This window comes from Amia ocellicauda, chromosome 4, assembly GCF_036373705.1.
Source record: "Amia ocellicauda isolate fAmiCal2 chromosome 4, fAmiCal2.hap1, whole genome shotgun sequence".
Classification (NCBI taxonomy): Eukaryota; Metazoa; Chordata; class Actinopteri; order Amiiformes; family Amiidae; genus Amia; species Amia ocellicauda.
The window spans coordinates 20,660,111-20,687,567 of record NC_089853.1 but is presented as its reverse complement, the minus strand read 5'-3'; the positions used below and the strand labels follow the sequence as shown (position 1 = coordinate 20,687,567).

The 27,457-nt window shown below is 41.6% G+C and overlaps 1 protein-coding gene across 1 annotated transcript in view; it reads left to right on the top strand.

Annotated features, from left to right (window-relative positions):
• cgnl1 (cingulin-like 1) overlaps nt 1–27,457 on the top strand; it is a 42,774-nt gene that overhangs the window by 3,993 nt on the left and 11,324 nt on the right. Inside the window, exons 2-14 of the mRNA XM_066701320.1 lie at nt 4,019–5,600; nt 5,907–6,001; nt 7,764–7,869; nt 8,274–8,375; nt 8,799–8,947; nt 9,816–9,957; nt 10,088–10,300; nt 19,727–19,933; nt 20,388–20,492; nt 20,696–20,848; nt 21,109–21,279; nt 26,467–26,628; nt 27,150–27,239. Coding sequence (XP_066557417.1) covers nt 4,050–5,600; nt 5,907–6,001; nt 7,764–7,869; nt 8,274–8,375; nt 8,799–8,947; nt 9,816–9,957; nt 10,088–10,300; nt 19,727–19,933; nt 20,388–20,492; nt 20,696–20,848; nt 21,109–21,279; nt 26,467–26,628; nt 27,150–27,239 — 3,246 coding nt within the window. The 5' untranslated portion in view covers nt 4,019–4,049. The remainder of the gene's footprint in view (nt 1–4,018; nt 5,601–5,906; nt 6,002–7,763; nt 7,870–8,273; nt 8,376–8,798; nt 8,948–9,815; nt 9,958–10,087; nt 10,301–19,726; nt 19,934–20,387; nt 20,493–20,695; nt 20,849–21,108; nt 21,280–26,466; nt 26,629–27,149; nt 27,240–27,457) is intronic.

Here is a 27,457-nt window from a genome sequence, read left to right as displayed (position 1 = left end):
GCATAGTCAGGTATCATCCCTTCCAATCCACACCAGTGCAGGTTTGTGCTATGGCCTACTCACAGGTTACACAAACAGTATTTGCCAGCTGTAATGGCATAATCTATTTTGCTCTACAAAATTAATAATTTCTCACTCATCATCTCTCACTTGTATGTGGAATATTGGGCCCCTCTGCAAAATCATGGCAGTTGGTTCAGGTGGTACATATGGCCAGTATTGTACTTTAACTCTTGAAAATATTCAGATAGAACATTATTGTCCCAGCTGTGAAGACGCAGTGGCTTTGTGTATATTACCAGCTGCCCCTTTGGCTGTTTAATCAGCCTGTTTCCTGTCTTTGTGGAGGCAAAGGTGATTAAAAACGACTGTTTTATTAGCTTTGGTGGAGGCCAACAGATGTGGTGTCCGAGATTGACTTTCACACTGGAAAATGTTGGACTGTAGCAATGGCAAACCGGCTGTAGTCTAAGAAGTGTTTAAAGGTGCTATCTGCTGCAATAAATGTATTTTGTATTTAATGTAAGTCTCAGGGATGGTAGTCATGACGAGAATACTGGGTTAATGTATCTGTCAGTCATGCATATCTTTCTGCTGGTTCACAGGATAGTTTAAGCATCATAATACTGCAATGCCTCAAATGATTCAGGATTAAGGAAACGTTTGAGAAATCTCATAATAAATATACATCCAAAGGGCAAAATGCTAGATTAAGTCTACCTGCCCTACTTAAAAAAATTAAATGGTCATGTCCTATTCCTGTTTAAAAAAAATAAACGCCCACAAAGAACTGGAGGCAACTTTAGAATTTTATTTAACATTTAACTTAATAAATGATTTAAGGAACCTTTTTGAATACAAGTTATAAACATTAGCTTGTGACTTTGTAGAAATCAATACAGAGCTAGAAAGAGAATAACCATTGGTGAAGAGAAAAAACACTTGTCTGTTGGGATAATTGTAATGGTAAAACATACACACTTTACAAGCAAATTGTTGTCCTGCATTTCAGGCAATGAATTCCACACTACTGAAGGTCTATAGTTCAGTAACAATATTGCTTTGGATTATTATTTCTATCCTAATGCTATTATGTTGTCCTTTTTGTATGATGTGCAAAATTAATAAAGTCACTGTCTCGTATGCTTTTTGTTATTACATGAACATAATATACCAGTTCAGATTGTAGGTAGGGTAGGTGCTGAATAAAGATCTCATTATTCAGACGCCCTGCTATGTACGTTTGTACTGAAATTACATATCGTACTGCCTGCATGCATCGTATATCTGCATTTGTCTGAATAGTGTAACATTACAGTAGCCAACAGACTTTTTCTGTCGATGTACCAGTTGATCTAACATATATAATTATATTGTAAACCTAAGCCTCTGTTTTGGAGTTGCAAGCAACAGATTGTAATACAAACTGAATATTGTACCATGCATGGCTTTTTGTGCCCTGGGTCTTGTAACTGTGAGGAGGTGAACCAGACTTGATACTAGTCTGCTTGAATAAGTCACTTTATGAATGTTAGCCATTGGACATTTGATTAATTCAAAAGTATATAATCACAGCAGTGATTACCATAAAGTATTGATGAATGAGAAATTAGGTGTTTTGAGGGTTTATGTTTAACCAAGCCTTTGCACTCTAGCTCATCATAGGACATTTTCAAGTTTTTTTTTTTTTTTTTTTTTTATTTACAATGGAATTTGCTTTCAATTTTAAGGTGAACACCACAAGTAGCTTTTACACAATATCAACATGAAAACAACATAATTCCTGGCATAGATGATTACTTTTATAATGTATTTTGTGCAAAGATGTGGCCAAATTAATTCTCCAAAGACAAGGCTAACATTAAAATGCAAATAATGGCATACTTAAATCAACACATTCATACAGTATTTTTTACTATTCAAACTATTTAAGAACTTTAAGCTTCAATGCGTTTGAAGAACTCCATAAACAATAAAATCGTCTAAGAGTTATTGAGTAACCAGAACCACGACTCTGCCGTTCATGGTGGGCGAAACAGATAAAACCACATGTACAGCAAAACTCAAAGCAAGCTCAAATAATAAAATAATTGAGGACAGCTGTGATAATGTTAGTATAGGGTTATATACGCTTAAATATAAATGTATGATTGTTCTTTTTTTTTTCCTTTATTCACTTTTTCTGTTTTTAGATTTTGTTTTAATATCATCCAAATGTTGATTTAAGCATTGACATAAAAATATCTAATCAGAGAACCAGTTTTGGATAATAGAAAGTCTTCTGAAACTTTCAATGTTGGAGAGACTTAATCTCTTAACCATGCAATTAAGGGAAACTCAATCAGTTAATAACAAACTACAAAGCCAGTGTGTACTAGTCCTTTGGGGAGAGCAGGAGCTGCAGAGATATGGGGGTTAGGGGAAAACCGATTGATCTAATTATGTGGCAACATAGTAGCAAGATAAGGTTTAACACACAATGTATTACTCCAAGGTCTTTTGCAAACAAAGCATAACTGCTCTGATATAGAGACACCATTGTTGTCCTATAATCCCTGTTTTCTTCAGTGATGCCATGGCTGTGTAATTCCTGCAGGTTACTGGACTAGAAATATAAATACTGCAATTAAGTTTTCAACGGAACCTCAAAGCTAGTGCAGTTGCTGCTAACAATTTAAGATTTGCGATGGATAAGCAAATATTAGGAAAGTTATAAGCAAGTTTTTTTCCTGTGACATGTTTAACAGTGTTTAAGATGAATGCAATGGGAGTGTTTTTCACGCATAGGTCCCATTAGTGTGGAGTAGGTTTAGTTCCCATGGTGTACTGTTACAAGCCACAAACCAAGGGGTCAGCAAGTGTTTGTATGTGATTTATACAAGACCTGCCAGACATCATGCAGCCACTCACTTTTTCCCTGTAGAATCCCATTTTTGACTCTTAAGATTAGTTTCATTAGTTGGTGGTGAGTGTCTTAAAGCCTGTAATGTCCCTCGTATGCCCTAAGTTTGTGTTTCTGGTTTTCTACTATTCAATGCATCACAGAAACAATAAGATTGATTACATTTCATATTTATTATGTTGTTATATATATATTTTTTTGTATTTATTACAAATAAGCTGCCTGCAGTTTACTGGGAAAGCATCGCTGAATTTATAAACATTTTGTTTCACACTCAGTGCCCCGCATGAAAAATTAAAACTCTCGGCCGTTCTTTTGAATGTCCCCTTGGCTCTGTGCAGGTCAGGAGCTTATTGCTAACTTGGGGAAGGCAGTATCAGTGTCGAGGCCTTGAGAACAAACCCACAGGCACCTCTGAGCAAGACTTCTCTCCAAAGCGCTGTCACCTGTGCGGAGTTTTGGCTGTTGTTTGCTCTGGAGGTTCTGATAAGCCCTGTGTCGCCTGCAGAAGCACCGTAGCAAGCAGCGAGGTTTTGGTGTTTGGCAGAATAGATAGCTCAAACTTGGCTATTATATTTGATTTTTTAGACTTGAAGAATAAATATTCCAGTTAGTATACAATTTTTTGTCACCCCCTTTTCAATCTTAAAATGTTCAAGCTTATCATACACGGAACTGGTGTACTTTTTTTTTTACATGGTTGGATTTACTCTATATGGCTGCTCTTTACTTCTCATGAAGTAATTCGCTTTCTTTCTCTTTCTCTCCCTCTTCCTCTAATTTCCCCCCCGCCTTTGAAAGATTAATCATGCCTAAATGGTTGTTTCTGTGCCACAGGAGTACAGTACTGACTTCCCTTTGATATAGCTGGAGTGATCCTAGTGGAAGGCTTTTTTCTCTGGGAATATCCTGTGCAGCATTTTAATGATCTGAATAGCTGGCTAAACAAACATAGCATTCAAGGCTTAAAAATATGATTAAAGTAAATGACATAATCAAATATGCAGAGTCTTTAAAGTTGCATTAGTGGCTGGAATTGCAAAACATTTACAAAAGTTATTAAATCTGATAGCACCTTATTTCTGACTAATAATGGGATTATGTGCTTGTTTGCAGCTGAAAACCTTTCCAGAGAGGAGGTTTTGCAATGGAGTCTTACAGGGTTGGTGGCCTTCCAGATGCCCGCTTGCACCAAGATTACATGCACTACGACCGCTCTTCAAGATCTCAAAGCAGTGGAACTGGAACATATGGGGTCAGCATTAGGGTTCAGGGAATCGATGGACATCCCTATGTGGTGCTTAACAATGGAGGGAGAGATCCCCAGCCCTATGGGTCAGAGAATGGCTTCCCCAATGCCTCTAAAGATCCGGATGGTTCCTTTATCGATCATTACCAGGAGTATGATTTTAAAGGGGGGAGCACCTCACGTGCAGAGAATCCTTTCGTGGAGTATAGGTCACAGAAGCAAATGTCATTCAGTGGGTCACACAACGGAGTCACCGAGTTCAAAGAGTCGCCCAGAAAGACATCCACCCTTTTGAATTTTCAGAGGCACCCCGAAATCCTAAAACCGTACGACCCCGAAAGTAACACTTTGAATTTGGAAACATACAGCAGTCTCCCAGTAAGACCTGCCTCCCTGGCGGATAAGGGAAACACGTGTGCAGGTTCCATTCCTAGGGTTTCCTCCCCATTAAGCTCCCGAGGTCGGTCATCCAGCACAGAGAAGCCAAAACTAGACAGCAAGACTTTCGCCAATCCCAGTCCACCGACGCAGCAGGAGAAAACTGTGCCTCAGTCTCCCGGTCTGGCGAATGTGTCCTGCGAACCTCCGAAGTTTCCAGGCGAATCCCCGGGATCTGTCAGCAGCAGCAATTCCAGTCTGGAGCGTAAGAGGCTCGGCCCTGACGTGCTCCCTCTCCGCCGGCATGATTCCAGCGGCCCGGTTCTGGAGTCCACAAGGTCACGGAGGTCATCTAGCTCCTCGACCACTGCCACTTCCCTGACATCCTCCAGCAACAGGTTCCTGCAGGATGAGCAGGAGGATGCCTTGTACGCTGAGAACATCAACCGGCATGAAAACAGGAGGTACATCCCCTTTGTGCCGGGCACAGGCCGTGACATTGACACAGGCTCCATCCCCGCCGTGGACGAGCTCATCGACAAGTTCGATGGGAAGGACAGCCCTCAAAGGAGGGGCCGGGCTGGGAGGAGGAACAGGATCAACCCAGAGGACCGCAAGCGCTCCAGGAGTGTGGACAGTGCCTTCCCTTTTGGCATGAGAGCGGACACTGATTACCTGGATGAGTTTAGCAGGAATCAGGGCAGGTCCACAGAACGCCTGCTCAGGCCTTCTCTGTTGCGTCAACAGAAGGTCACCCAGCACTCTGGCCTGGCCGCTAAAGAACCACAGGCCAGTCTTCCCAGCAACTCGTCTGTCAGCAAATCCACTTGCAAAGTTCCCTTCCAGGACAATAACCGGGGCTCATCTCCAAGCACCTCCAATGGAAAAGCAGTTTATCTGGGTACCAAGACAGTATTAAGCAGGTCTTCTACTCTACCATTTGAAAGCAAGGGATATGAAGGAGAAAAAGCTGCAAGATCAGTGAAGGCCCTGACCAGTATAGCAACTTCATCTCTGTCAAAATCTTCCTGGAATGCTGGTAAAAAAACTAATGACGAAAGGGATGCACAGGTATGATCCGATATAGTCTGAAATACTACATACTACTGTGTACAATATTAAATAAAATCATTATGAATCATACATACAAGTTGTGAATGTATGTTTTAGCAAAGATTCAGATGGTTTATAGTATGAATAAATGTTGAATAGTTTTAGTATTCAGTCCAATCAACTTATTAAAGAGCACTTTTCAAAGTTGTGTTAAATAAAATGTGCTGTAGAAGATTAATAATAGAGCATCATAAAGTAATTGGGCTTTACACTTTAATATAATATGTTACAATTGATTTATTAATGATGCATTTATTCATGTAGGCAACTCCTGATCTTCTGAAAGGTCAGCAAGAGCTTTCACAACAAACAAACGAAGAGACGGCAAAACAGATTTTATTCAATTACCTCAAGGATGGGTACGTATACATCAAAATAACAATGTTTTGGAGCTTGTGATAAAAATGTTCTTTTGTTACGGACTAGCTCCTGCTGGAGGCAAGGTTTCTGAGAATAGCTGTTCTTTTCGGCACATACAAGAAACATTTATGGAGACCATAGCCTAGTGTACTTCTATAGTTTGATGCTGCTTGAGAGAGAATCCCAATTCAGAATAAAGTATCTGAATTTTATGTAGGTGTAAAGCTTATTAATTGTTATCCCTGTATGAACTGAAGATGTTTAGGGGAGATATCACAATTTTGGCAGGTGTAAATTATAATTAGGGATGCAGATGACAGTAATTATGGTTGTTTTTAGAGTATTGCTTTTGAATAATTGTGTAGAGAGTTCCCAGTTAAATTAGACCTCCATTTGGATTTGAAAGCACCCAGCCTCAGACTATAGTGATGGCTAGGGTTGGGGTTCAGGCCTTTGCTAGGGCTTAAAGTGTGGTTGGTTACCTAGCAGTTGGTAATAGAATGGTGTTTATTTCTGTGAAGACAGTTAAACTGAAGGAGGACGCTCAGTATTTACAAATCCATATACAAACATTTTTTAAATTTTGTACGTGGTTGTAATTCTTCTCCCCCCAATCTGTAGCTCAGTGTTTATCAAAAAAACCAAGGTATTTTGTACTCCCTGGAACCATTTAACGGAACAGTCCTCACAGCTGTGTGTTCACTATCCTTCATAACACACAGGAATGCACTCCATAACTCATACTGTGCTGATCAAGGGAGCATAGGTTCTGGTTTGGATTGTAATACTTCTTACATTTTAAGAACTGAATGAAGAATGTTATTGTAACACAGCTGCAATTCGGTACCCTAATTATCAACAACGCACAAAAAAAATCTAATATTTTTTTTCTCAAACACGGTGTCTTGTCACTGCAAGTGTACTCTTTTCTCCTTATCATTAAATTATCACATTCAAAATGATTATGGTCCTATATCCTTCCATGGCTTTTTGACCCGAGTAGCTCTCACATTCCTTGCAGAAGCAGATACGGGTTGGTTTCCCAGACGTGCTTTCTTTCTGTAACACGGCTCAAACAAAATGAGCCTTGACTTCGCCAAATAAGGGAGACACCTTAACTCCCCAAGCTACAATAGCTGCACTGTTCCACACAGAAGGTTGCCTTATGTCTCGCAGCTTGCCTTGCATCATCGGAATCGCTACATTTAATCCTTTCTTAAAGCGCATTTATAATATAATAAGTCTGCGCTTTTGCACAGTGGCAAGGGTCAGTAGTGAAGGCTGTAGTTCAACAAGGAACCCGCTGATGCCATGAAGGTTTTAGGGAGAAAATCTTGTCCTGACCCCAGTGCCCCCGGAACATGCAATACTGGCCCTCTGCCAAATAACACGGATGAAACCTACCACACTTGTGTCCTAGGTTTTCTGATATGCATTGTGTCCTCTATTTTCTCATATTATACTCCTTATCTTATAAGAGGAATGTAATATAGTGAATATCTTACTTGTGGTGTGGCCTAATTGATGTTCCATGTATTTCTGCCGTGAATTCCAAGCCTTGGATTCATAAGGTTTTATTGAAGCTTGTCAAGTATCCCATCAGCGTCTTGACTTGAAGATGTTCGATTGTGGTGGAGAGCTTAGAGCTTGGAGAGGTGTTGTTTTCCACGGAGCCCCTGAGAACTTCAGAGGCTTCAGCATGACGGGGTGGCAAATTTTCAAACCACTGAGCTGATCAGCCAGCTTTATTCTGTGTTCCAGGAGCACAGATAATGATGACACTACTAAGAAGAAGGTCAACCTGGTTTTTGAGAAGATTCAGACTTTAAAGTCCAGGGCTGCAGGCAGCGTGCAAGCAGACAACAAAGTAAGTAATTGTTCCCAGCCTTAATTGAGATCAGAAAGGAGGTAAACAGGCAGATGGAGATTTTGTTTTTGTTTATTTGACCATTTTTTTATTTATTTTTCTTCTTCACTGGTATACATACTAACTGATATGCATGGTTTATTTTCTATGCCAATCCAAATAACAAGTTCTGCATTAGCTGTCTTTAGATTTAAAAAGAAGACCAGAAGTATCCCCGCTACTATAGAGATGGCATTGTATATATGTACATAAAATTAAGCTATAGAGATGTTGGCACTAGAAATGAAGAATAGAATAGAAAAGTATGTAAGTGGCTCCACTACTTTACTTTGTTCTTTCTTATTGCTCAAACATGTACGGAGACCCAGTGTAGTGAGCAAGTCTGGCACGTTTCCCTTCCACAGCCCCCCGATTCCTCAGCTGAAGTGAAGCTATTGCAGGAACAGAGGAATGAGCTAGAGAAGAAGGTCACAGAGCTGAAAAAGCAACTGGAGGAGGAAACGAAGGTAGGTGCATACAATAATGTATCTACGGTATCTTTAACTATTGCCAAACAAGCAGTTGAGGTATAAGTTCCCACGTTAGTCTATCAGACTGATAAGTGTAAACCTCTGCTGGCAAAAACTCTTTGTCCTGGATATCTTTCAATATCCCCCATAGCTAAAGACCTGGAAACAGTGACCTATTACAAAAGTTACTTTACATATTGAATGAGTTATTGATTCGAGCAGGTAGAAAGCAAAGCCAAGCGCAAGCCCCTGTGAGTCTCCTCCAGGACCAGACTTGTTCAAAACTACTGTAAACCAGCCACCTGCTCTGAGAAGCTGGGACCAACGTGTTCAAATGAACATGGCATTGGTGGACAGCACAGCCCCGTTCTTCAGCATAGGCCTCCCACTTGACGCTATTGCTCTGTTGTCGCCATTTAGAATCAGAAGAGCCTGACCGAGGCCAAGGAGAAGACCAAGGCGGACATGACAGAGCTGCAGACGGATCTGGAGCGCAGCCAGGAGGAGTGCAGGAGACTTCGAGAGCAGCTTTCCAAAACTGAGAAGGAGCTGCGGAGCACAATGGAAGAGTAAGACGTGCTCAGATCTATTTATATCTGTGTGGCAGGAGCAGATACTAAGACATCTGCTGGAAATAACAATAATAGGCAATCCATTTTGTGAGCTCCTCTTGCACGTATTAGTTGCTGTGCTTTCTGTTTGTTTATATACCATTCAGATTAATATTTATATATATTTTAATTTTTTTCAAACTACACTTCATTTGAACTTCCTGCATAATATCATGTCTCACAGCCATTCACCCCCTGTATACAGTTACAATATTTTAATGCAAGTTGAACAAAGAGACCTTGCAGTGCTGTCTTTGGCAAATTGAAAACCATCCCTGCTCTTTCGCTCGCCCTTTTTCCCCACTTCCCTGCTCAATCCATTTAACAAAGAGTGGTTAAGTGATGTTTTGATGAAGATTAGACCCCCTTGCAGAATCTCTCCCTGCCAGTTTGTGGAAGACTAATCTCATAAGCCTCTACCCTCCAAAAAACAGATCTGTTGATTCTCCTAATAAGCGAGGACAATGGAATGTCGCCTTTAGGGGATCACAAGGGGGATAGTTGATGACTCCAAAGCACCATAGATTCACAGGGACTCTGCATCACTGAACCCTGTGCAGTGCAGTGTCATTTTAAATGGTACTTTTAGGCAAGAGCACCAACTTGTAGAGATGCGTCTTGACTCAGGATTTTGAAAATGGACACAGATGCAGACTCTGTGATTTAGCTCTGGAGGGATGTCTGTAGAAAAGGGGTCTTGACACTGCAAACACTTGTCACCTCTTGGTATCGCATTTTGCCACAGGGAGAGTGGGGAGGAAAGAGGGGGTTTGGATGGGCAGGCGTGGTGTGCTTGGCATGTCTCAATGTGTGTGCTGCCTTGCAGGCTTTTCCAGGTGAAGATGGAGAGGGAGCAGTACCAGACGGAGATCAGAGACTTGCAGGACCAGCTGTCTGAAATGCACGACGAGCTGGACGGTGCAAAGAGGGCCGGGGCTGACGATGGGGAGAAGGAGGCTATTCTGGAGGTATAGTACAGGGACAGGGACCCCTGAGATGTTCCTAATAGAAATAAAATGCAACGGAATGACTTAATGTGGTGTTTATTTGTTTGTTTCACGTATTAACGTCTTTATTTATTTCTCTGTTTTTTTCCAGGACATGTTGCAGCTGAAGCTGGATTTCCAGGAGATGATGCTTGTGAAGGAGGATCAGGAGGAGATGTTGCGGAGGAGGGAGCGCGAGCTGACAGCGCTCAAAGGGGCCCTGAAGGAAGAAGTGGCCAGTCATGACCAGGAAGTGGACAATCTGCGGGAGCAGTACGAAAAGGAAATGCAACAGCTGCGGACATCAGTGGAAGAGGCAAAACAGGTAAAAACCTTGATAAAAGTTTTATAACGTTGTTTTCATGGGAATTTGGCAGTTGTCGCTTAGATTTACCATGCATGTGCATGTCCTCGATATTTTATACCTCTGGGTGTTTTACTATGATTTATTTTTTCTCTTCACTTTTTACTTTTCTACACTCTTTTTCTACTGTGTTTCCACCATGATATACTACGGCAAATGTTTCACAAGGGCAAAGGGGATTCAAACACACTTTCCTTATAAATACATGTGTACTGCTGTGAAATTAGTTTTGTGGAGAGAAGTAAGTTAAATCTGCACTTCTAGGCTTGAAATATATAGAATTTAGAATATGGAATTTGTCACTGAATTGCATTACCTGCTAACTTGTATGTAGTGTTTTTTGTATCGTCTTTCTTCTTGAATGTTAACTCATAGGCTGACAACAAGGTAATGGACTCCTCCCCCAACCCCTAAACCCCCACCCCCCCAATAATTTATATAAAGAAAACATATTTATCTAATATATTGTTATATTACCACAAATCACAAATCATTTGTATTTCTAGCTGAGGCACGTAGTTTGTGATTCTTTCTTGTGGGAAAAGGGGAAGTGGCAGCCCAAGTGATAGAGATTGAACTAAATGGAGTTGAATCATTAATGGAATTGCATAGATGATGCTGAATTAAGAGGAAATGCTATGAGGATTATTGGTTTATAACCTTTATAGGGTATTTTCCAATCTATGAATGAATCCTTGGAGAATTAAGATCGAAAGTGTATTGTGAATTATATATTCCTACATCTTTTTGGGAGCCTTTTACAGAAAATAGAATAGAATGAGCATTGTTCTCTTAGCTTTTCTAAATGCTGTTGTATAAATCATAAATATTGCCAGAAATATAAAAAAAGTACACTTCAACCAAAAAAAAAAAAAAAAAAAAAAATCAACAAAGCTAATTTGTTGACCAGGTGTGGGGAGGGGAGGGGCTGAAAAAAGAACAGGACTGACTGGATCACACATTTTTCAATCATGGGTGGCGGTCGCCCCCTTTGCCCCCCGCTCCCAGATATGCCTCTAATTTGTAGTAATTAAGTCATTACCACAGCATTTTTCCTCTCTTAGTGTGCAACAAGTTGTCTCTCAATACTGCCTGCTGATAGCGGGACAGTGGAAGACTGACGGGTGTGTTGGGTTCATGTGAGGATGTTGCCTGTCTTTCCTGTTTGTTCAGGCCATCAGCTTCTCAATATCCTCAGTTGTGGGGGGATTTGCTTCCCTCATTGTTAACCGGAGTTTGCAGTAATCTCTCTGTTGAGGTCATTTCCCCTTTCACAAAGAAATGTCCTTTTCTTAAGCTGACTCTATTAAACATAGATTTGTTTTTAAATATATACATACTCTGGTGGCTTATCCATTTCTAAATCTTCAAGGCATGTCAACTGATTTTAAGAAACAGCAAGCAACTTTGGGGTGGGATCATATAAACAGATTTCCCAGTGTCCAGTGAGTTATATGTATATTCATGGCTGTTTGTATCTCAGAGAGCTGTAGCTGGTGTGACAGTCCCTGTACAGCCACCCTTTATCAGGCTGCCGGAGTTAAATTATAGTCTGTGTCAAACGGCTGCAAACATTTACTCAGAAGGAGTATACAGGTCAACGGCTTTGTGCAGAGTACCTTGGTTTATGAGTTCAGCCCCACACCCACACATTGAGTTGTGCAAACCTTTTGTTTCCAAGTGGGTGTTTCTCTTAACTAACAGAAATTATATATATATAATATATATATATCTATAAATATAACGGGACAAGCTAGAGATTTGTTATGTTTTTTTTTTTTGTTTTTTTTTTAATTCATATTAAAGCCACATTGTGCTCACCTACCCGTTAGTGATGATTTTCAATCCGCTTTTTCATCATTTCCATCCGATTCACCAGAACTATATTTCCATGAAGACAACATGTACCTGCATTGTCTGTGTGACAGATCCTGTCCTTAAAGGCTTATAAATGGCTGCCCAAGAATGAGGCAAAGGAGAGTTTAGGGCGGAAGTGATCGTGCGTGAACCAAAGTAGGTTGTTTGGACTGTTTGCAAACAACGTCCCTCCCTCACCCCAGTCAGCCAGAGCTTGCTGCGACTGTTTCTGGGCTCATCCTGCTGTGATTTTCTGTCCTGTTTTGTTTCACAATGACGCTTTCCCTTTTCTCCCTCATCACATTTGCATTGATACTGCAGCCCCATGTCAAGAAGAATGCTGGAAACTGGAGCACTAAATCACTGCTTTTACTGGTTAATTGCAGTGGCCCCCTGTCACTAATGAGCGGTTGTTCTCTTGCGCTGTGTTCCTTCCTTGAAAGAACTATAATTGTGGATGACAGTTAATGAACAATGAGTTTGTTTCAGACAATAATAACAGGTCTGGTAAATTCCCAATAAGTGGGTCAGTGTGCTGCAGAGTGTGGGCTATTAATAGGGTTGCCATTTTTCAATTTTTTTAAATGCTACCAGACTAAACACAATTACGCAGTGTCAGAAAGTGCTGCATAGAGTCCTCCTGAATGTAGCCCACTTACATAAACGCAGTTGAAGCAAGCTGTCCTTTTTTTGGTTTATTACACCTTTCAAACGCTGACTGTTATCTCCAAGAATGTTCTGACAGGAGCCCAGTGCAGGCCGAGGCACGGATGACTCCTTGAATGCGTAGGGGAGGCCGCTTTCTATCACAGTTGTGAAATAGTGCATGGAGCATTACCAGAAAATATGTTTCTTGTGAACTCTGTTGAGTGCACTTTCACTAGAATATCCCACCACTCTGAAAGCCAGTCTTTGCAGTCTGGGATTCCTAATTATACACACACGTGTTTAGTCAAATTTTAAGATTTAAATTAATAGTATGAGGTTTTTGCTTTGTTTTTCTGGTGTGTGTCAGTCAGACAGTTCCCCATGGACATTAGATTGGACAGTTTGTTTTGATTGAAATAGGTCCAACAGGAGGTGGTGTGTTTCCTCTGCTGATGGTAATGGTAGCTGGTGCTCTGAGTGTTGCTGTAAGGCAATGCTGGAATGGGTGGAGAGATTTCTGCCAGCAATGTTGTTGAAGGCTCATCGCTGGAGTTCAATTAGCCCAGTAGTTCTGCACATCTGGTTTCCTTTAAGAGGATGTTCTTTCTCATCAGGAAATCGGGTCTGGGAAATGTAACTCTGAAGGAGCAACCGTCAGACGAATTTTTATTAGAAGTGATTTATCTAAGTGTGTTTAAGTATATGGGGCAGCTTGGTGACTCTCCCTCTCCCTGTGTTTTTGTGTGTGTTTGTGTATGTGTACACTATGGTCTGGAGTATGAATCTTGTTGGCTCCCGTTTACTCACCAACCCGTCTGATTGGCGTGGGGTGTACATGTCAGGATCCGAGTGGAACATCATTTATTTTGTTAATTTGTGAGTGAAAGACGGGGAGAAACAGTGCAAGCTGTATGAGAGCTTCATCTCGGCGCTGTGAAAGCTAGGCTCCATCCTGAACTAACAATCCCTGCCGATTGGCTCCTGGGCCCGTGCCCGGTGGGTCTGTTGAATTGCACTAGTTATTGTGCCAGATTGTGTGCTGGGCTTTGTGATGCTGACAAGTGCCCCTGGGGGGCTAAGCTGGGGCCCACTAAACTGGTTCAGTGTGTGACGTGTGTCAGATTGGAAATGGGGATTGCAGAGGTGAAAAGCTAAGGCTCTACCCAGCAATGACGGGGGCTGAACTTTCAGTCTGGTGGTGGTGGGGGCAAGAGGTCTTTATTTACTTTTCATTTTCATTTTTAATTAAATTAAAATTAATTTCTTACATTTTCCTCTCGAACATTCGCAGAGAAACCTTTTGTATATGCTTGGTTTTTTTTTCCCGCCCACGTGGTTCTCCAGAGATCTAATCATATACATGGTGTTGACAAGCTTTCTGAAATCAGATTCCCTTCCCATTTTATTTTCACAACCCGATTAAAATGTCCTCTGAGTAAGTCTCTTTCCTTCTTGCTGGAAATTGCAGCCCAGATTGATCAGGCGGCTTGTTTTTCATGGGAGTTACATACCCATAAAACATCCCCTATGAGTGTATGGGTGTGTATTCTGAGGATAATTCCTCCTTTAAAATAAAAAATAAAAAAAACAGAGGTGACTCTGAGGTCAGCAACTTAAGTCCTGACATAAATCCTGGGGATCGCTTACTCATCAGAAATCAGAAGGCCAGTTGTTTCTCATCACTGAAGATTAGCACCAAAGAAGCTGCCATTCGTGTTTTTCTTAGTAAATTGTCTTTGTTTGTACTTTGAGTTGTGAGTGCTGGTAAGGACTGGTGGTCTGTTTCTCCTGCACAGTTTTTCTGTTGGTTTTTAGGGGCTTTTCAATGGTTTTTTTTTGTCAAGGAGACTCAAAGACATTCTTCTGGTGGCATCTTGTTGAAACCACTCTTACTCGAGTGTCTGTAGGAGTTTTTTAGCTGTACCACAAGCCTCAACCTGAGATCTGAAAACAGCAGGAAAAGGTGGACGTTTTTGTACACAGAACTTTATTTATTTTTGTGTCATCTAGGGTGTGGCAGTCCTCAATGGCCCCTATCTTTCACAGGGAGAGAAAGTATTGACTGTAGGTCAAGGGAACATTCATACTGAGTAAATTATTCTGGCACTGGCCAAACAGAACTTTCCCATGTTGTATATCAAAGGCGAAGATCTCTTCACCCCCCCACTCTCTCTTTCCTATCTTCTGTAGCTTACTATAGATAGAATGGGATGGCGCCACTGTTTCTCTCACAACAAAGGAGGCTTGTAAGAGTAATGTATTCAGGTGACCTTGAAATTAGATTATTGACACTCCGGCACAGTCTCTGAAACATTGGTTTTAAGGGGAGTGTAGCTCGGCAGTCTGATATGCTTATTTATTTCAGGGCAGTCAGCGATAAAGTGGTGGCCGCACTTCAAACTGGGCAAGAAAATAATTTATGACCTCGCTAAACTGGGAGTGGAAAGAGCTTCCGTAGTACAGCTCAACTGTAAAGCCCTTTTCACCAACTCATTTTAGGGGTTAAATGTGACCTTTGTTTCTGCTTTCCTTTATTTATTTATTGTTGTTGGCGTTTCTTGTTTTGTTTTTTTAATCATGAAGGATATTTTTTTAATCTGATGGGTGTAAAGGCATGTTTTCTTCCACTGCTGTGACTGACACTACTGTAACAGGTCTTTATTTGTATGCTAAGTTGAACTCCATTGGATTCATGGCAAATGTATTCATGGGGAGCAATCACCATAAGAAAGGGATTTTAGACCAGCTTCTGAGTTGAGACCGTAGACTCCTTATGGAATCTGGAAGATCGCCAGCCTCTTTCAAGCATCACTTTTTAATTTCCATAGCGGGCACTTTTCCTAAGGTCCTTAATACCTAATCTTTCCTAAACAAAAATTCTATACCCCTTTCGCTTAGAAGGAATCCATTGAAACACATACCTGGCAGATGGCTAGACAGACCAAGCCTTATTTATTTCAAGCAGGGCTAGGGAAAGAGAATGGCAGTGGTATTAATTAATTTATTCATGTATTTATTTATTAATTCATTTATTTACTTATTCTTTATTTTTTCAGAAAAAATAATAACTGTGTAATAGGCTGTTGACATTACAATGTCTGATGACAATTCCAAGTGGCACAAGAGAGAATTACCTAAACTCATTTTTTTTTTTTTAAAGCAAAATGGCTGTAAACTTTTTCCTTTACACTTATTTTCCGTGAATCTGCATCTTCCAGGCACAGTACTGCATGTCTGGCTCAGACTCTGATGGCTCCAAGTGCTCCAGAAACATTTATAATATGCTGCTATGAAACTGCGTCATTACAGACAGGCAGAGTCATTTTGATCATTAATCTGAACATACAGTACATGAGGAACCGTGGGCTTGATTTCATGAAAAACTTTCAAGGTCTACTATATATTGTTCAAATATGCATAACAGCGAGAGAGTGAGCATTATTAGAATCATTACAATGTCTGATTTATGAATTACATAATTATTAAGTGATTAGTAGATGTCCCAGAAAGAGCCCTGTCAGGTATGTGAGGACGCAGAGGAGGAATATGAAAAGCGTTTCTCGTGTCATAGCAGTGGAGCGTGTGACAAGCCACAGGGACAGGGTGGTCCAAGGTGCTCTGTTCCCATTGCTGCTCTGGCCTGTGCTGTGAAAGGGGAATGTTCTCACTCACTTGCAAAAGCCCCAAAATAAACCTATAAAGGGTTGGAAAGGGCACTTGAGTACTTTTCCAAGTGATCTCAGCTGACGTCTGGCAAAGAAAAAGTACATGGTGTGTTTTAAATGGGCAGAGCTGGTTACATTCACGGGGTTTGTTACTGTTTACATGAATATTACCCTTTTCCTTGAGGATACAAAAAATAAATGCTTTATTCGAGAAGCTACCCGTATGACACCCATCTTAATTTACAAATGCAGACTATCCTCATTCACTTAAAATAGGGGGATATTCTGTATTCAGCACACAATTACTGTGACAGAAGATAAACTTGCTGTGCTTCTGTACTGAAATTGTATTATTATTATTATTATTATTATTATTATTATTGTTAATCCCTTAAAACCTCATATAAGAAAAGGTCATTATAAGGTTGTCAGTGTCCTATGGAAGTCTGCAGAAATCTGTTTAGGTGCTGTTAACATACCGAAGGGGGAGGGTACATGGAGTTCCATTCCTATTACTTGCATGTGTCATTAGCACCATTTGTGTAAAATGAATACCAAGCCTGTTAATGCTCAACTATAACTGAACTTCTTAAGAACACACAAGGGCCCTTGGAAAAAAAGTCCCTTTGTTGTTTAGATTGTGTTTGGTAACAAGGAGTTGAGTGGTTGTTTCACTCCCTTTTGGGAAAAAAAATCTCCAACATCAACAATGATGATAGTGACACTGTGAATTTCCAGCAGGGCCCCTTGAACTGATTGAACCAAAAGAAAACTGGGAAAATGTTTTTCTTTTTATTTCATAGTCAGCCGTGGCATTCCATATATCTGTGTTCATTTAATTATCATCTATATCTAGGTGTATAATTTTGGAGTTGCCTTTTCAAGGCTTCCACACTCCAGACATAACTAGAAAAGCCCATTGTGTTCTGGACTGGAACGCTCTGGCTGCTCACCATTTACCCTGATATTGAACTTCCTAAACAAGTTTTGACAACATCATGTGGAGCAATGCTGCAGTGGCAGTAGGACAGATTCTGACCTGGTTTTCTGCTTTCATTCCTGCATTCGTTCTGAGGCGGCAGTCTTCTGGTGGCATACCAGACATAAGTATATGTAATTGGATTGTTTTTGACACCCAGTTAAGTGGATTCTGGCCTAAGGACAGCTTAGATGTGTAATTGTTGTTTATGCTAATGTCTAGACTGTAAATTAACATGCATGCCAAACGGTTTCAACTGTATGCAACAGGAATTATATACAGGTACTCTCATACACTATAGAAAATCAGAAACAACTTTTATGCTTGTTGGTTTGTTTGTTTAAAACAAATCACATGCCGAAGTGCACTTTCAGTATGTTCCATGATTAGATTTCTTTAGTTTTTTCAGCCCCCCCCCCCCCCAATCTGCTTTTGGTTTGTATGTAAACAAGCCTCCTATTCTTGACCTTCCATTTGTATTTGGCAGTCAGAGAGAGAGAGAGAGAGAGAGAGAAAGAGCATGCGTGTGTGTGTGTGTGTGTATGTTTGAATATGTGAGGGAGTGTGACACGGAGAGAAGCAAACTTGTTGCTCTGGCTGTGGTTAGCTGGGCTGTTTTAGTTAATAATCTGCTTCTTGTTTATGAATGACTTATAACCTTGACAGAGTTCAAAAGTAGGAGTCTTCATACCAGTCAAAAAATTTGGTATAGCTGCTTTATTCATAGGTGTGTGTGTGTGTGTTACATGGGCTTTGTACCGTGCAATACAGGCAATAGGCTAAATCACAATTTCATTGCTAATTATTAGCCATGATATGCAATATTGGTGTACTAGTTAATTTCATGAAAGCGAGAATTGCATAGTTATAGTTTTGCTGTAACGGGTAATGAAACGTGTTTAATAGCACTTCCCTGCATACCGTGCAATTACCAGGCCTGGTATTATTAGGATTTATTACAAGGCAAGGGTGTCAATAATTGCCATCTCCTTGAGTGATTCGTCACTTTTAACAACCCCATTACCTTAATCAAATGCGTGCAATCCAGTATGTAAAGTTCAGTAATGATCTAGTCAGACCCATCACCATTTAATCTCCTGATGTTGCGTTACATCACGTATTGTACAGTTCAGGTTATTTCTGCATGAAAAAGGGAGTGCAGAAGCTCTCGTTCATGTCTGGCTTCTATTTTTAGGTTTATTTAAATTAGAGTTAATACAATGGTACCCCTACATAATTGCTTAACACTGAAATTCTGTCTTGCACACAATGGATGGGAATGCCATACTGGTTTTTCTACATTCTTGGTGTTGTGTAGGAAACATTAAGCTGAATTACAGCCTTTACTACAACCCCAGTTCATCACAGGCTTCAAAACCGCTTTAGAACGGTACAGTGGGAAAGTGTGTAACATACTGCATTCAATCTATATGAATAAAGTATGTCTTAGTGTCACACTCCATGTCAATCCAGTATATTTTTGTTGGTTTAAGATTGAACGTGAATCTTTTCACATTTTATCAGCACTGAAGATTACAGTGGGTTTCATGTTAAAAATAAATAAATAAAGGAAAATTTTTTGAATTATTCTTTGCACATTGTTTTGCTGGGGTAAACTTAATTCCCCTGTAGATAAAATGAAAACTTGGCAGCTTTAAAAAGCTTCCTTCATGTCCATACAGTATCCTGAAATGGAGGGAGGAAAAAAGGAAATGGGAAATTGGTTGTTTTCTTCATTTTTTTTTTTCTTGTATCCCCCTGAAAGACAGATAATTCAGCCAGGCTGGACAGAGACACTGTGTGAGAGCGCTCTGTCCCTACATAGCAGGCTGCAGTGGCTGGTGAAAGAAGGAAGCAGCTCATTCATAAAAGTGGGTGAAAGCCCATACAGCCCCTTCTCACACTGTCCTCCTCACAGAGCCAACATGAAACAAAAAGCCACCTACAGAGCTCTGTCTAATTAGTCAATTTTGTCATGTTTGGCAAAAAAGTCAGTGTTACATGGCAAAGGGGATTAGACAACGGACAGATACACTGTGGGGGGGATCCTTACCTGAATAATGCTTCTTTTCATTTGCTGAAAGCCAACAAATGAAGCGAAAGAAACTGATGTTGTGATTGGCATCAGGGACAAATTGTGTGATTGTTTTGAAGTATGAATTACACCAGATAAGTAAAAGTAACTCGCAAGGAATTGCAACGAAAACCCACTTCTGCCTACCTGTCCCCTCCCCCCAGGGCAGTGGCTCTGCGCTGAAGGAGAAGGCCCAGGCCGAGGTGGCGAGGACAGCTGCGGAGGCCAAGGTGCTGAAGCTGGGCCAGGAAACGGAGAAGCTGCGCAGGAGAGTGCAGGAGCTGGAGAACGAGGTGGCCAAGCTCAACCGCATCATCGACCAGGCCAAGCTGGAGGAGAGCCGGCTGACTGACAGAATGAGCAGGCTGGAGGTAATTTAAAGAGTGGGCGGGGCTGGGGGGGTTATCTGTAGCCTATGGAATGAAACTACAACAAAAAACACACAATTACAGCCTTTAAACCAGAAGTGCTTTCATACAAATTATAGTATGTTTTCCTGTCTTTCAATTTGTTCCACTTTTTCTACCTGTGATTAATAAAACCCAGCTCAGATTCAACATTTTGAAAATCCCCCTTGCAGGTGCGGAAAAGTATATCATGCCTATTTGACCTTCAACAATGCAGCGCGGCATTGAAGTTATCACCCCTAGAGAGATTAATCTAAGATTATCATGCATACAAGGTGGCAGCTCCCAAACCTGTATACAGTTATAATTTGAATAATAACAACAATAAATATGAATGTTTATAAATAAGACTTATGTCACTGCAACATAGGGATTTTGAGTTCAGTGTGCCATCTGAGACAAAGTTGTCATTTTATAGAGAGAGAAAAGACAGCTGGAGGACACTCTAAATGATGTGAGGGAGCAGGAGGAGGAGATGGGCGACGCCAACAGAGCTTTAACCACCCGTCTAGAGGATGTGCAGGTAGGCCTTTGTGGTCAGGGTGATTGTGCCAGTAAGTTCGCTGCATGACACACTCCTTCAGCAGCAGCTCAAAGTGACATAAAAGTTACATGTATATAGTAAATTACTGCTTCCATACTGTGTGTAAATTGTCTTACGATTCAGTTGCTGTGAAGGTAACATTTCTTTATTGATCTACATATATATCTGTCTGTCTGCTACAGAGAAGCCTGACCAAACTCACCCAGGAGCACAAAGAGCTGAACGAGAGGCTGAAGGACGAGAAGTGCCAGAAGGAGCAGTTTAAGAAAACGAAGAATGAAATCGAAGATGAGAGGAGGCTGCTGGACAGAACGGTGGAGAAGCTGCAGAAGGAGGTTAGGGAGAAAGGGACTTGAACCAGCCGTTATCAACCAATTGATTGTTTCTAAAGTGGTGCTTGCTTGCAGGCTGGTCAAGTCCTTGGCACAGATTCCAGATACACAAAGCACAGAAATCAAACTTGCATAAACCATATGGGCATCATTCTAACCTGGGAACCCCGTGTGGCAGTCACAGGTTGTTAGCTTGTGATGTGAAGTGAAGTGCTTTTTTTTTTTTTTTTTTTTAACCTTGGTTTGTTTATCTCTTTCGTCAGATGTGTGAGATAGTGGAGGCTTCCCAGAAGTCCACGCAGGAGCTGCAGGTGCAGATTGACGAGTACAAGGAGAAGAACCGCAGGGAGATGACGGACCTGCAGAGACAGCTCCGGGACAGGGTCGCAGAGCTGGAGCAATCCCGCATGACTACCAAGAAGCTTCAGGAAGAGGTGGGCAGTGAGTGCAGCTTTGTGAAAGTGGCCAGCCCCCCTCCCTTTGTTGGTGATGGAATTTCTGCAGATATATGACCATGTGCGGGGATCTCCATTGTGCCAGCTCAACCTTCCATAAAAGAGAACCCCAGCATCTGATTCTGATGTCATCGCTGTGGAATTCCAGACAGACCTAGGGGCCTATGTGTTCTGAGAGATGTGTAGACTTTTTAAATTTGTTACTGGTTCAAACCCATGCACTGTGGGGGTGCAGTTGTAGATGAGACCCTGAGGAAGGTATTAGTGTATTAGCAGAGATAATGCTGTGTCTGTCCTGCAAAGAGAGACCACAAATTAGGCCTCAACACAGATGTCTCCTACGTGCTATCCTCACAGACGTTGAGATAATGGGTCCAGGCCGGGCTTCGGTTTGGCCTCGTAGACGGAACTGAGCTGCAACTGATCAGCTTAAATCGAGAGTATTTCCACTCAGCGTTGGACACAGAATTTTTACAACATGCAATGCTGGGTATCATGTTATTGTTGCCTGGTTGATGTTTTTTTGGGCTGCCAATTTAATGACTTGTGGAATGCAGCCCCTATTCTTATGAAATACTTTGACATTCTTCAGGCAGATTTTGAAGTACATGTGGTCAGCGCACACTGTGTTGTTTTCAACCCCTCACACCTCCTTTTGCGGTTACAGATGTGCTCTTTAACCTTAACTCGGCTCGGGAATCCTGGGAATGTTTTTGTTGCACATGAAAAGATCATAAGCAAGGTTCATCTGTCTTTCTGCATATGATTAAACCAATTAACAGGTTTTATTGTGAAAGTCTTAGAGAATGTTTCCTGGGTTTTCCTGGCAAATGTTTAACGAGACTTTTATCTCCTGAGGGAGACAAGAAGGTTAAAACAATACTTTCTTTATTATTTATAGGCAGAACATCCTTCCGCTCTATTTGTTTTGTATTTTTTAAGACATAAAAAAATTGCAGATTTGCAGTTGATCTGAAGGGTGGCTAGCTTTTTGTGTTAAGCAACTTATAGGCATTGTATTGAAAACAGGCCAGTAGGAAAATGCTGGGGTGTGGTGCTGTTTTTCAAGGAATTTATCCAGGGTGGCCTGCTGCTGTTTTCCATCATCTCCACATATTCATAACTACTTCAACTCCCCCATAACCAAATAGTGTTTTCATAATAAATGATGTCACTTTGTTTCCATCTTTTAACAGATTGGACACCGTAGTGAGGACTTGTTAAGTTCTCCTTGGCTGCACACTGCAGCGTTAGGATTCTGAGGATTTATAATTTGCCTGCGGAGATTATAGACCTGAGAGTTCTCATGGTTGCAGAACTTTAGCCCTTCACTCTCAATAGTTTGCCCATTCATTTTTTGTTTTAGCAAATAAAAAATGTCATTATTGCCATTACTTCCCATTGCTTTTATTTTACTTCTGTTCTTGGGATTGGTTTCCTCTTTGTAACTCAATATCCTCACATCTGGATGTCTGAATGAAACAAAAATCCAATTTGCCATGGAACCATGTAAAAGTGGTAAAATCATTCATCCGAGGCTCTTGAGGAAGAAAGAAAAAAAAAATTATATATACACTCACCTAAAGGATTATTAGGAACACCTGTTAAATTTCTCATTAATGCAATTATCTAACCAACCAATCACATGGCAGTTGCTTCAATGCATTTAGGGGTGTGTTCCTGGTCAAGACAATCTCCTGAACTCCAAACTGAATGTCTGAAAGGGCAATTTTGAGCGTGGCATGGTTGTTGGTGCCAGACGGGCCGGTCTGAGTATTTCACAATCTGCTCAGTTACTGGGATTTTCACGCACAACCATTTCTAGGGTTTACAAAGAATGGTGTGAAAAGGGAAAAACATGCAGTATGTGGCAGTCCTGTGGGCGAAAATGCCTTGTTGATGCTAGAGGTCAGAGGAGAATGGGCCGACTGATTCAAGCTGATAGAAGAGCAACTTTGACTGAAATAACCACTCGTTACAACCGAGGTATGCAGCAAAGCATTTGTGAAGCCACAACACGTACAACCTTGAGGCGGATGGGCTACAACAGCAGAAGACCCCACCGGGTACCACTCATCTCCACTACAAATAGGAAAAAGAGGCTACAATTTGCACAAGCTCACCAAAATTGGACAGTTGAAGACTGGAAAAATGTTGCCTGGTCTGATGAGTCTCGATTTCTGTTGAGACATTCAGATGGTAGAGTCAGAATTTGGCGTAAACAGAATGAGAACATGGATCCATCATGCCTTGTTACCACTGTGCAGGCTGGTGGTGGTGGTGTAATGGTGTGGGGGATGTTTTCTTGGCACACTTTAGGCCCCTTAGTGCCAATTGGGCATCGTTTAAATGCCACGGCCTACCTGAGCATTGTTTCTGACCATGTCCATGTATATATATATATATATATGCACTGAACAAAAATATAATTGCAGCATGCAACAATTTGAAAGATTTTACTGAGTTCCCTTTCAATCAAAAGACAACCATTACCGGATAGGAAGAGACATCTGATCTGCCAATCATGAGAAAACATGTACCAAAGTTGCCCAATAGGGGCTCTGCTGGTAGGAGGAGCCCGGCCCCATGCCTGTGAAGTGTCTTCTCCTCACAGTAGCAACCTGCCATTTCTTCTTTCACCTTGCCAGTGATGCATGCTTTTAGTTTCATTTCGCTCTGCGTGCGTGCTAAAAGTGGAGAAGTGTGCTCTCCGCTCTTCTGAGTTTTTAGACTTCGGTTTTCTCATAGAGCTTTGCTTCTCTTCAGAGGTAAGTGTACAGCAGGAGTCTCGCTCGGAACCGGCTTCGGTCCCTCCATTGAGATCTGCTGTGCGTTTCCTCTCTGCGAAGGTAAATTATGATGGCTCCTCTACAGAGACCTACTGTGTAAATTGTACAATTTTTCAGATATTCTTGAGTGTGTGTTGGAGCTCAGCGGCTGCTGTTCTTCAAACACTGCTGCGTCAAATGGGAGAGTGTGGACAGTAGCTATGGCCACCCAGCACCAAATGCGATACCATCTGAACGAGAGGAAATTGACACAGGGCTGATGGAAGGCCTCCATCACCTGTCCTCACAGGAGGAGATCTCCATTCCCCTCAACGCATCAATTACTCCTGGTCAACTTTCGGGACCACTGTCGACCTGAAAATAAATGCTCAGCCAGGGCGAAGGAAACTGTGTCAATGTACTCCGACCTTCAACAGCCGAGAACAGCTTCAGTCGCGCCACTGGCCCTACCCTCAGGGGAAACAGTGGGTGAAAAAAACAAAACACAAGGTCTCAATTCCAGTCTGGGACTTGGAGCTGGTCCTTCAGGGGCTTAGCGGTGCTCCCTTTGAGACCATTTCCACAACGGAGCTCTGCTTTCTCTTGCTAAGGTTTCCTTACTTTTAGCAGTAACTTTAGCAACGAGACTCAGTGATTCATGCCTTGTCTGTGATCTTCTCTTGAAGCAACGACAGGGTCACACTGAGGACGAACCTGGCCTTCCTACCCAAGGTTGTGTCGGCTTTTCACATCAATCGACCTATCGTCTTGGAGTCCCTCCGCACGTGTCGGATGGGTCCACAGACTTTACACACTGTGTCCGGTTTGGGCCTTCAGGTGTAATATGGAGGGGACTGCGCACTTCGTAGCTCCGATCAACTTTTTGTCTGTTATGGGTCTACCACCAGAGGGCAGGCAGTGACAAAACAATGACTGTCTCACGGTGTGACGGATGCGATCCGTCTCCCATTTATGAAAATCCAAAGGTTCCCGTGCCAGAGCACATCTCGGCACACTCCATAATGGGGACAGGCCATGTCGTGGGCTCTTTTTCTTGGCACCTCACTGGAGGACCTGTGTAACGCTGCGTCATGCTCCAGTGGTCAAACTTCAAAAGGTTCTACCACCTGAATGTTGCAGACCATGTGCGCCCTACACTGTGTACTGCAAGGCGGCTTGCACTCCAGCGCCGTGAGACTCTGCTGTACTTGCCATGGATGGGAATTGGCTTAAATCAGGTGCCCGGACTTCGCCACAGCTTTGGTACAGTCTTCCCATTCGGTAATGGTTGTCTTTCGAATTGAAAGGGAATGTTAGGTTATTATCATAACCCTGGTTCCCTGAAAAAGACCATTACCCTTCAGGGGTCGCTTGGCCAGACGACCTTCATGACGAAGAAATTGCAGGTTGCTACTGTGAGGAGGAGACACTTTACAGGCATGGGGGCAGGACTCCTCCTCCCAGCAGGGCCCCTATTGGGCAGCTTTGGTACATGTTTTCACATGATTGGCAGGTCAGAAGTCTCTTCCCATTCTGTAATGGTTGTCTTTCTTTTTCAGGGAACCAGGGTTATGATAATAACCTAACATTACAGTTCATATATAGAAATCAGTCAATTGAAATATATTAATTATCCCCTAATCCAGGGGTGCTCAATCCCGGTTCTGGAGAGCCCCAATCCACTTACTCTTATAGGTCACCCTAAATCATCAATGTGTTAATACTGGGAACACATGTGAGTTATTAATCAATTTAGAAAGTCAACCAAGGGAATTCTTCCCTCAGGAGGCTGCAGGTATTCAGATAATTGTTCCTTTGGTTTCTAATGCACTGAATTTACCACACCACCTGCTTAATTTATCAGAATGAAATACTTCCATTCAATTCTCTGGCAACAGTTCGGTGGATATTCCTGCAGTCAGCATGCCAATCGCACACTCCCTCAAAACTGGCGACATCTGTAGCATTGTGTTGTGTGACAAAACTGCACATTTTAGAGCGGTCTTTTATTGTCCCCAGCACAAAGTGCACCTGTGTAATGATCATGCTGTTTAATCAGCTTCTTGATATGCCACACCTGTCAGGTGGATGGATTATGTTGGCAAATGATAAATGCTTACTAACAAGAATGTAAATAAATTTGTGCACTAAATTTGAAAATGAAATTGCAGTTTTGAATTTTTCACCTTGGTACATGATTTTCCTCTACATGTACTTTAAATAACTGGTGTAAAGTGTAAGGTTTTACACCCTAAAGTTAGAGTAATTAGTTATTTAAGCCTCTGCTAACTGCACTTGATATTACATTTAAATATTGTGTAAGAAATACTCCCAGTGACATCTGCAGTGTTATGCTGTATGTATTGAATTCTCTCTCTCTTTTTTTTTTTTCTTATAGATATCTCTCCTTAAAGAAGACTCGAGACTGTGTAAGAAAGAGCGAGATGACGCTGTACTGAAAGGACAAAGCTTGGAACAAAAGGTGTATGACCTGGAGATCGAGAAGGAGACTAAATCCCACGTCAAGGATGACCGATCCAGACAGATCAAGCTAATGGAGGTAGAGAGGGTCACATCATTACAGAGGCGCTGTTTGTGTTTATTCCATTCCAATAGAAAAATAAGGGTTTATCACTGGTACATTGCTTTCCTGTTCGCACATCATTTGTTGTGGATCAGTAACGCCAAATTATACTGTTTTAAATAACTCCATTAGCCTACCTGTACTCCTGTATTTATTCATCCCTCAGTGGGTGTTACAGATGATATCTATAAGTACATCAGTAAGAGATGCCTTGCTGAGTCCGACAAAGTACCGGTGATTGTGTTGGTTGTTGCCGTGTTGTGCTCTTGGTCTCTGTTGGTGGCACAACAGGGAAAAAGTACAACTACAACTTTCCATAAACATCCCAATGTCAGTGTTCACAATCTATTAAGGTCAACTTGAAAAGAGGTCCTGAGGATATGGGGCAGCCATTCCTGTTTGCAGAGGGGGGCGATTTCAATACGAAGAGTGATAAGAAATTGTAAAAATACATTTCAGTGAATGTGAAAATGTTCCCTGTTATCCCACTCCCTCAGGATAGGTTAGCCCAGCTGGAGTTGGACCTGGAGGAGGAGAGGAATAGTGGAGACCTGCTGATGGAAAGGATTGACCGTGGCCGCGAGCAGGTACGTCAGAGTGCTGCCTGCTTTAACTTTTTGGACACAGGCAATTTCACCAATCTGAGTTTGAATGTGTAGTCTGTGTCTGTATTAGAGTCTTGCTTTGCTAAGACAGTGTGAGGCCTTCATTTGGACTCTCCTTTTGTTTGACTGGTGGTGTGGAAATGAACATTTAGGGCACAGCAACATTGCCCCTAGAGACGGGGGTGTTTAGAGAGGCCTAT